At 46.5% G+C, this 10615-nt stretch overlaps 1 protein-coding gene across 1 annotated transcript; it reads right to left on the bottom strand.

Annotated features, from left to right (window-relative positions):
• Positions 1-6512: 6512 nt before the first annotated feature.
• pasi1 (septate junction component pasiflora 1) lies at positions 6513-10353 on the bottom strand. The gene is made up of 6 exons (XM_011147744.3): positions 9687-10353; positions 8936-9030; positions 8728-8827; positions 7880-8067; positions 7733-7783; positions 6513-7137 (listed from the first exon to the last, which is right to left on the bottom strand). The coding sequence occupies exons 2-6, from the start codon at positions 9020-9022 to the stop codon at positions 7054-7056; spliced, it is 510 nt and encodes a 169-aa protein (XP_011146046.1). The 5' UTR covers positions 9023-9030; positions 9687-10353; the 3' UTR covers positions 6513-7053.
• Between the last annotated feature and the right edge of the window lie 262 nt (positions 10354-10615).

Here is a 10615-nt window from a genome sequence, read left to right as displayed (position 1 = left end):
TTGCAACTTTAATCGCAAACTGCAACTAAAAGCGTTAGTTGTGATTAAATTTAATCACAACCTGCAATTAAATTTAATCGCAATTAACATTTTAATTGGAGGTTACAATTAAATTTAATCGCAATTTAAATGCCACAATTAAATTTTTAATCAATTAATTAATTGATTAAATATTTAATTGATTAATGCCCAACACTGCCTACATGTATACAGTTTTTTTATATAAATATCGATATTTTTCAAAATTATCGTTATCGATGGTTCTGAACGGCGATAATATCGTTATCGATATTTATCGAGAGATCGTTGCATCCCTAGTTCGGTCGCAACCGCCGCAATTCTGCACCGCCGAGCTGGAATTCGTCCGAGCCGCTGCGTCGCGCGCGATTGACAGCCGAGAACGGAGAGAAACGCGTCTCGACGCGCGGCCGAACAATAAAATGGGCACTTGGGATGAAAATACACGCGCATAGATCGAATCCATTTCAAGTCGCGGTGAAGCGCGGGAGCGCGCTCCGCGAGGTTTACTCAAGCGTATCTCTCTCGGAAACGGTTATCGCTCGACCTCTCGGGGTGCCTGAAAACCTGACGCGAGGCAGCCCGTAACTTAAGTGTTTTTCTTCAAAAGTATCCACCTCCTCTCTTCGGCGTGCTCCGGCGCTCTCTCAGGTCGAGATGAAATCGGAGCCACCGAGTGAGAGGATGTTATTTTTTTTTCTCCGAGGTAGATCGGAGGATAAACATTGAACTTCGTCGAGACCTCAATTTCACACGCACGCACGCACGCACGCACGCACGCGCACACGCACGGCGAATAAAAATCCTCCTTCGGACAAGTGTAAATCGCGCGCACAAGTGGACCACTATCGGCATGCGTGCAACGCGCGTCGATAAGATTAATTTACAAGTAAACAAGAATCCCCTCGCTCGTTCTCCTTCGCGCCGCGGCCGCATTGGAAGCGCGATAATTTTCCTCTCCGCGCTCTATCGGCGACTTTTCCGGCACGCCTTTAATCCTAACGAACGCACGATGAATTACGCGCGCACCGTAATAATACCGTTTGCGCGTAAGAGACGTAAGTCTCTCTGCGTAAAGTCGCGACGAAACAAGCGCGTTCTGGGAAATGCCTAAAAACCAAGCGACGAGAGAGAGACACCCTTTGACGTATCAACGTAAAAGTGCGATCGGCGCTTTTCTAGCCTCGCGACGGGAGAGACCGAAGCAGACCTTCGTATCTGTCGAAACGGACGAACAGCTTGGAAATCAGCGAGTCATTAGACGACACACTCGTGATTGCAGACAACGGTTTCTCCTCTACCCTCCCCTCCCACCCGCAGATCGATATCCAACGGGTCGACTTATCCGGGCAGTGCGGTCATCGCGTCCCATCCAAGAGGACGAGATAAAGCGCGAGGCGACGACGAGTCGTTACACGCGGGATTCGTCGCGGGTTAACACGAGTGGCGAAAGGATTAATCCCCGTTTTACGGGGACGAATACCGGGCGCCGCATAAACTCGACGGCCACTTTCATGCGCGCCTCGTGATCTTTTATGAAAGCATAATGCGCGCGCGCGCGCGATACCCACGACCATTATGAGAGCGATTCCGCTCCCTTTAGCTCGCCCTCCTCCCCGCTTTTCTCTCGAGGCGCCGCGATACCTCAGTCTCCCGCTCGATTATTCGCATTTCACTCGGCGGAATCGTAAATCGTGAAACCGGCTTAACGAGCGGTGGACAACGGCTCCGGTGAAACGCGCGCTCCGCCGACGTCCGTGGCTCATTCGAACGGGCGGAAGGGGGGGGGGAGGCTATTGTAATTGGCGGACGGAGGGAGGGAAAAAGCCGCGAAAGTCCGCGATGTCCTTAAACGGTACTTGCGGGCGTAATTACTGTTAATCACGCGCAAGTACCGAGGGAGATACACGCGGACGATCGAATCGCTCGTTCGGTCTGAGCATTCGCAAATATTGCGCCATGCGCGAAAGCGCGCACGCGCACGGCGAGATTGCGGTGATAAATCTGCGGTTTACGCTAACGATCGCTACGGTTATTACGGTAATTATAATAGTAAATGTCGTTGCGCAGTTACGGGGTAGTAAATTTACCGTGAAAGCGGAGGTCCTCCCGAAGCCAGCAGGTTCGAAATCGAAGCTCCTTTCGAGGACGAGGTCGCGAAGGTTACCCTGGTAGTTTGAAGTTACTCTTACGATAATAATTATTTTTATTTTTATTGTCCTTAATCCGCGGTGTTTCATCGGACTCCTTTGTGTTGAACACTAATCCTGGGCTTTCTTCTGTGAGCGATTCTAATTATCCTATAATATCCTATACAAGGTATTTCATTTTATTCTTTCTCAGAGCAAACCAACAGAATTTAATTATTTTCTTTTTTAATGAAGTGGACTAATTATTATATAATACATACTATATTACAGTGTTAGGCATAATTAAACCATATCGACAATTAATAATTAACAGTCAGTTAATTGTTAATTGTCCTTACATGATTGCAATCAATTAATTGTAATTACTTTAACATGTTTTACATGATTACAATTAATTGATTGTAATCATGTAAGGACAATTAACAATTAATTGATTGTTCATTGTCCTTACATTACAATTACAATTAATTATTTAATTATTTATCAATTTTAATTGTCAGTACAATTAACAATTGATTTTTATCCTGACGATGATTTAATGTCCGGATAACCAAATCTACATAAACAGATTTCGAGCAAAGCCTGCTATTTTTAAGTACATTTTTAAGTAGTATAAATTTTTAAGTACCAGGAAGGCAACAAATTTGATACATAGGGTGTGTTATATCAAATTATCTTTGATTGCCAAACTACCTCCACAAATGCAACAGAATCTATTGACAGGCATTTCCGACAGGTAAATCTCGCTAGATTTAGATTTAATTGCAACTTTAATTGCAAACTGCAACTAAAAGCGCGTTAGTTGCGATTAAATTTAATTGCAACCTGCAATTAAATTTAATCGCAATTAATTTTAAACGCAATCAAATTTAATCGCAATTAATATTTTAATTGCAGGTTACAACTAAATTTAATCGCAATTGAAATGCCACAATTAAATATTTAATCAATTAATTGATTGATTAAAAATTTAATCGATTAATGCCCAACATTGCTATTATATTATTACGTATATAATTTTAATATATAAAATAGGTGTACACCCTCAGCCCCTTTCTCGGGGGTCGCTCCGAATACACCTGCGATTCGTTCGTCTTAGAATCTCGTCTCCTTCGTCTCAGCGTCACCCCGATCGACTCATCATTATTTAATCCCCCTTCCTTCACTCCCACCGTACGCTGCGCATCGTCCGCACATTGTGCATCCCGCGCGTGATTTAGAATCCCAATTTGCATGGACAAGCAACGGCGGTCTCCCGCCGGACTCGCGGCGCGTCTGAGACACGAAATAGCTGCGCGCCTGCCGATCATCGACGTCCCGTAGATTTACGGCGTGTCACGCCGTGAGGTCGTCGGCCAAATTGTTTCACATTGATTTTCAGGTCGGTCGGTAGGTCGACTGGCCGGCGAGAGACAGTGGTCGCCACGCGGCCGGGCGCTGCCCACACGCGATGTCTCCGCAGCAAAAGCATTGTGGTTTCCAGGCGCTTATTTATGCGCCGCCCGGCGTTTCCGCCCTTTCCGCTTGACGTTTAGGGCCGTTGACTCGGTGCGACTTGCTCGTCCCGGCGAAATCGCTCTGTCGTCGCTCTCCGCTCGATGCTCCGCCGGCTGTCACTTTCTCGGCCTCCGCCGAGGCTTCTATCGCGGGCAAATCTCCCCCCCCCCCTCCCCGGGCCCTCAGCCGCCCTTATCGTCGTCGCGAATCTCGCTAAAGACCAGACGCGGCTGGACAAGAACGCGGCAGATGTCGGCCTAGTCATGCATAGCGAGCGGGGATTTTCGCTGCGAATTCTGACCCAAGTTCCGCGAAGAGCGACTTCCGCGCTTGCGGAAAACGCGCGGTGCGCCGGGAAACGCGCGCGCTTGCTCAGCGGGCCGCTTGCTTTGAACGAGCCTGTACGCGGGGACGTTTGCCTCTGTCGCGCTATCAGCTCGCAAGAAGAATGTCCCATTCATACTTTTGTGCGCCGTTTATGGCGTTATGCACCATATCACAGTCTTATCAGCACTTCTACACCGCCTACAATTTCAACGCGCGCGCGTGTGTGCGCGCGCGCGGAGGTAGAATTATCGGCGCTGAAGAGGAGGAGACCGCGGTCGTAGAAAACGCTACCTGGCGATACAACAGTCGGAAACGTCGTCCTTGAGGACGATTCGATAGCGCGCTTTTGCGTGTCGCTCGCGAAGTTAGCGAGCGAACTGACGGATGCCGGTTGGAATAAAAATGCGGTTTCAAACGGAGATATTTTTCGTGGATTCAGTCGTAATGGAAGCGAATCCAGCTGATTCGACGGCAGTATCATTGGAAGCAACACTCGAATGGTTATGAGTCAACGAGATTTGCTCCGATCACGCCGCTGTCGGGCGTTGATTCTGTTGATTCGACGGCACCTCTTTTTCCCGAGTATTCACTGAAATCGAAAATAGGCAAATTAGACACGATCGTTCCTCCTTACGCTGGCGCTTCGTGCGCGACCGCAGAAGTAGACGAACGAAATGCGCGCGCGGATCCGCGAAGCGAAGACAAACGGTAACGGCTCTCTCCGCGAAATATCGACTCAACCATGTTCCGAGCGCCGCCAAAGGCGACGATATGGACACGCGCGCCGTTAATCCGCGAACATGCGCCGTTATTTCGCGAGGGGAATTTGTCAAGCTCTCGCTCGTTCGCTCGCGCTCTTTCCTTTCCTCTTCCTCTCTCTCTCTCTCTCTCTCTCTCTCTCTCTCTCTCTCTCTCTCTCTCTCTCGCTCCCTCTTTCTCCTTGCACAGGATCACGACAAGCGGCGTCGCTAATTGGATGCAAGATACGAAGCTACGTTTCACTAGGACGAATCCATTAATATCGCCTTCGACAGACGTGCTCGCGCAAACCCGGTGGTCCGACGAGGGAGGATTTCTCGCGTCGTCATTAATCACTGAAACAGGAACGGAGCTCGGGTCGCTTAGAAAGCGTCTGATTTCTCGCAAAGACATCGCCGCGTCGGCGAGGATCTGCCCCTCTCCCGCTTTTTCTCAACTCGCTCAGTAAATTAATCCCGCGGCGGAACGCAACAATTCCCGGCCAAAGCCGATATTCAGAGTAACGAAGGTACGCTATGTATGTGTGTGTGTGTGTGTGTGTGTGTGTGTGTTTGCGCGCGAATATCGGCGCAAACACATATTATGCGCGCATCAAAGTCTCTCGGTCGCCGGGCGATTCGCCGCAGGTGACATCGATGTCCTTTCGTCATTGAATGACAGGATATCAATTTCCACCGTTAGTGTCGAGCGAAGCTAATAACTTTGTGCATATTTTGATATCATTATTTTGTGGTTTAACACACACACACACACACACACACACAGTGTTATACATTTTCCGTCGTTTTATTTTTCTGATCATTTTTGCGCAAATTATTTTTTAATACCGTTTTTTAATACATGCGATTATTTTCTCGTACAGTGGTAAGAATATTAATTTATTACGAATTACTTTGAGGTGGCATATATCGATATATTATGTATAATACTATGTATAATACTATTGTGCGTGAAACTCCAAAGATTGCAAGGTCGTGGCATTCTTTTGCCGCTGCATTGTTCATTTCTTGCCACTTATGATATAATATAATATAATGTATCATCTGTAGGTAAATTTTCCTCGTGTGCGCAAAGTGAATCGTCATGCCATCTACTGTACAACGTGAATAATACATTGAACACTAAACACCAAGCAATTAGTTTTTCACAAATATTTCAACCATTAACAAATTTGCAACAATATAGGCATACATTCAAGCACCGTTATATTAAAAAAATAGGACAATGTGCGTGGAATGGAAGGGAAATACGAAAAGGAAAACGTTGCAATTGTCTTGATCACAAAGATACAAGAAAGTAACGTAAAGTTTCTTTATTCTAGTATACATCGCTCGTATATATATAAATAGAAGACATTATGATGTTTTCCTCTATCTCTCTTTCTCTCTCTCTCTCTCTCTCTCTCTCTCTCTCTCTCTCTCTCTCTCTCTCTCTCTCTCTCTCTCCCTCCCTCTCTCTCTCCCTCTCTCTCCCCCTCTCTCTCTCTCTCTATACATTATCTGACTAATCTTTCAGATAAAACATCTCGTACAAAAATTATATAACCTCTATAAAATGATATGAACAATCGCGGCCGTATAAAAAGTCGTAAACTGCCAGTTAACGTGACACTTATCATTCATGCGTCCGTTAAAGGAGATTCTAAGGTCCCACATAGCTTCTTCTAACTTACGGTAATTTGGACGGACGTGTTCTCCGAAAGGCCTCTCTCAGTCTTCTATCGGAATATAAAAACTTATCCTTTTAACGGTTAATTAGTTGTACATTATTGACACTTAAGTAAAAAGGCACTACGCGGCGTACAGCGTTAATGAGAGATTCGTAGCGATGCGCCGTGTTCAGCGCGGTCTAAAATTGCGACTCTTAACAAGCTTTACCGGAGGTGCGCATCTGACATTGAATGTAAATATATATAATATATATGTATATATATATATATATATACATACACACATATATATTTATATGTATATATATTCATATCATATGTCAAAAGCACGTACACGTTCGCAAAGATCTACATCTAGGGAAGATTGCGTAAAAGTACATGAATCGACGAGAAAGTCTGTTAGTAGTCAACTTATAAATATCCGTCAAAACTCTTTCAACTCGTAGGTACTAAAGCTCATCGGACTTGTCTCTCTCGTTATTTCCGCGACGGACACGCGCGCACTTTTCTCACGTCGATTTTTGCAAGTAAGCGCGCACACACAGAGATTCTCCCTTACTTTGGTTAGGTCAATTAATGTATTCTCCTATATATCGTCAACGCGTGCACGTGTCGCTGCTCGCGCACTTTCCCTCAAGGCCACAAGAGTTCTATGTTGGGCGACTGCAGCTTTGCGAATATTCTGTACATCGACAAGACGACCAGCCAACAGTATATCTGCGGAGAAAGAGGAGACATGACAGGTCAGAAATAGCGGAGATAACACACTGATAGAAAAATATAGTACAGTTGAATTAACTACAATCTCACTATATTTTATAGTTCACTTTGGCGTCAACCATATTTTTATATTTTATATATTGGTGGAACCTGCAAAATATAGTAGAATAAACACAAATATATAGTCAATGATTGTCTTAAATAATTTTAGTTTACTTTTACCACATATATGGTAATTTCTCATTCACAAATATAGTGAGATTTAATATTCATATTACAGTTACATCTGTCATCATTTAGCAAATATTCTGGTAATATTGACTATATAAAAGAGTTACTTTACCTACCATTTTATATTTGTTTCCATACAATAATTTTAGTTTAACTTACTATAATTCTTAGTAAAAATATTATATGCTTGGTTATACTATGCCTGTATCGTAATTATTACCGATATTATGGTAATACTTACTATAAATGTGATATTTCGGGCTATAATTTAATTACTATATCATTATAGTCCCAAATATCATATACTTTCCTCTCAGTGCATCGTGATGCTGCGTATTACGTATTCCGTCTGTGTACTTACATTGTACGACATCCAGAGCCAATTGCACAACGTCGCGAACACCGAGTCCAACTGAAAGCGAAACATCAGCCGGGGTCATACCGATTGCACTGATTGCGACGATAAGAAGATCACCGCCGAGAGGCGAGAGGACAAGGAAGGACTCACGTAGATGTAGTAGCCGCCCAAGAGCCACAGTCCAAACACAAGCTGGAAAACGCAAACGATGAACCACGAGATGAGCCAAGGTAACAACCAGCCGCGTACCCCTTCCTTCACGCCGTACACCATCAGCAGGGCGGATATGATCAGCAGCAGCAGGTAGAAGATGAAGAAGCCGCCGACAACTTGCATGGCTGAAAATCGCGAACGGTTTACAGCCACGCTTTCGCAAAGCGACGAAGATCCACGCGATAACCGAAAGCAGAGTAAACTGCGTTTATCTCGTCTCCCGAGACAACAAACGCGACGTTGCACGCTGATATCTTTTGCAAACGACCAGCGGAGAATGTTCGCATAAACAACGTTTTGGCATCATCAATTGACTGACATCTTCTCCGAGTAAAGTGACAAAAATGAAGTTAATCGTGATTACACACAAAGGTTCTTTCGAAATCGAACACTTTGATCTCCGATTGATTACACGCTGATTAATAGTCAATCTCATCAACTATGCCAGCCACGAGTTATGTAATGAGTCGATCAAATTACTTATAATTGCGCACACGAGGATTGACTCAATTAGCCGGTATTGTTCCAGTCAACAAAAAGGTCAATCTACATTGATGCCCAACATTGCGTCGTTTGTTTCGAAGGCAACGGAGCTAAACTAGCTCCGAAGATCCTGGCGAGAGAGCGAGAAGAGTCTGGTCATCCGCATCTCACTGAGAAAGAGAGAGAGAGAGAGAGAGAGAGAGAGAGAAGGAGAGACTCGCATCTCTCCTAAATTAGATGCCTGAATTGGATTAGTTGCTCTATAGTTGAGAAAATGACGAATTCGTGTATCGTGTACTTACAGCCTCTCACATCAGCCTCAAACAACGGATTGTATATTTGCGTGGAGTCGCCGCCGGCCATTTGGTAGCATATCAACGTAATCAACACTATACTGATCGCCTGGAAAGAAACGCAGCATCGATTATCCGTCGCTCCCTCGCAGCGAATACGTCGTGAATGTCGAAAGGCGCCTTTCTCCAAAAATACTCTCTCGAGAGCGATACTCACCACCGTGTAGAACGCTATAGCCTTGCAGCCAGTCTTGACGCTGTTCGACCAGACGCAGGGAGACCAGCAGGACTGCAGGATCGCCATTGTTCGCGCTAAAATCCAAATTCAAATTTGAGAGAGCGCAAAATGCGCGCGCGCGTGTACTCGTACGCAATCACCGAGCACGCGATGACGTTATCGAGCGGCGTCGCAAAAGCTGGGCGTCAACGCGTGTCAGAGTTACCAACGTAAACGCGCGACGACGCCGGGAGTCTCGGTGAGACGCGATACAGCAAAACCCGCAAACGTATTCATACCGCGAGAACGATCTTCCGCGTTCAAACGATCGCGTTAACGATCGCCAATGCCGCCACTTTCGCGGGCCATCCGTCTCGCGGAAACGCGGCGGGAGTTGGCGAAAAGTTGACAGCGCTGGCCGGCTCATGCTACACGAGGCGCGGCACGCGAGGCTCGTGGATCGGACGCGCATATCCCAGCAGCAGGTGTGTGCACGCAGGAGCAACGACGGATCGAACACGTGAGAGGACGCGAGAACGAGGCGCGTGTTCGCGCACGTCTCGGGCGAACGCGTCCCGTTGTTCTCGTTCCCAGCGCGATATTCGCGAAAGCTCGGATATCGGCGAAAGCGCGGAGCGTTCTCGCCACTGCCATGACACACGATGCGCGACGGCGCAAGCGAACGAGGCACGCCACCAGGCACGCGGACTTTGTTTTCAGAAGTGGCTTCTCCCCGCGGAGCCGTACTTACGATTTCTGTGGGAAGAATGCTTCTAGTCGGCACTTTCTCGTAGACGCGATTCACCGCCACGGTCGCCAAGATTCGAGTGCTCGAATCGCCTCGGGATCACACTGGAACTGGCGAGGAGTGCCATGCACGCGTCGGTGGACGTACGGTTAATGGCGTCGTGTCATCGCCGAGGATCCCCTCCACTCGGCCAGCAGGTCACGACACCGGCTGCTCCCTTTTTCCCGAAGCCTGCAACTGTGTCGACCTGCCGATAGCCCGAGCTGCAGCTGCCCAGGGGTTTGCAGTTTGGCAGTTTTAACGACATTCGTCGATTGTAAAACAATGCAAAAGTAGCGATAGCACTCGTAACCGCGATATTTGCCGCGACTCTGTGCCTGCCCGATGCGCGCTCGCACGGTCTGCGGTGAGGTGGGTCTGTCAGTCTGCCATCACTTGTGACGTCGTGGGAAGGTTACTCTTCGACCATTAAGTCCTGTTTCGTGCGCTGTTACGGCGCTGATATCGAAATTAATAGCGACGAAGTGGTGCCGGAGGCTCTCTGGTAAATAATTGGAGAGAAGATAGAGAGCCTTTTGGTGGACGTGAAGCGCAGGTAGAAGTCGGTGGAAGACGTAGGACCAGATGTGACGGTCCTGGTTCCAAAGATCTTCTCCGATAATTCGTACAATAGCGCATAAAAAGCACTGCAGCCAATTAGGGCTTACACAAAGGATCTTACCAATAAATGAGATATATTAATTAATAGTCCGAAAGGTTTTATCGCGGCTACCGAAGTTCCAAAGTTTCGTCAAACTCTTCAGACATTCTCGCCTCTCCTCCAAAACAATTTACAGCACCTGGTCAAGTCAAGCTTGCGATATAGGGAGGATGCGCGAGATTGATTAAATTAATTCAAGTGTGATCCACCTGGGGATCGGTTGAAACGAATA

Source organism: Harpegnathos saltator, unplaced genomic scaffold (genome assembly GCF_003227715.2).
Source record: "Harpegnathos saltator strain DR-91 unplaced genomic scaffold, Hsal_v8.6 scaffold381, whole genome shotgun sequence".
Lineage (NCBI taxonomy): Eukaryota > Metazoa > Arthropoda > Insecta > Hymenoptera > Formicidae > Harpegnathos > Harpegnathos saltator.
The sequence above is the reverse complement of the archived record's forward strand: the minus strand, read 5'-3'. Positions and strand labels throughout refer to the sequence as shown.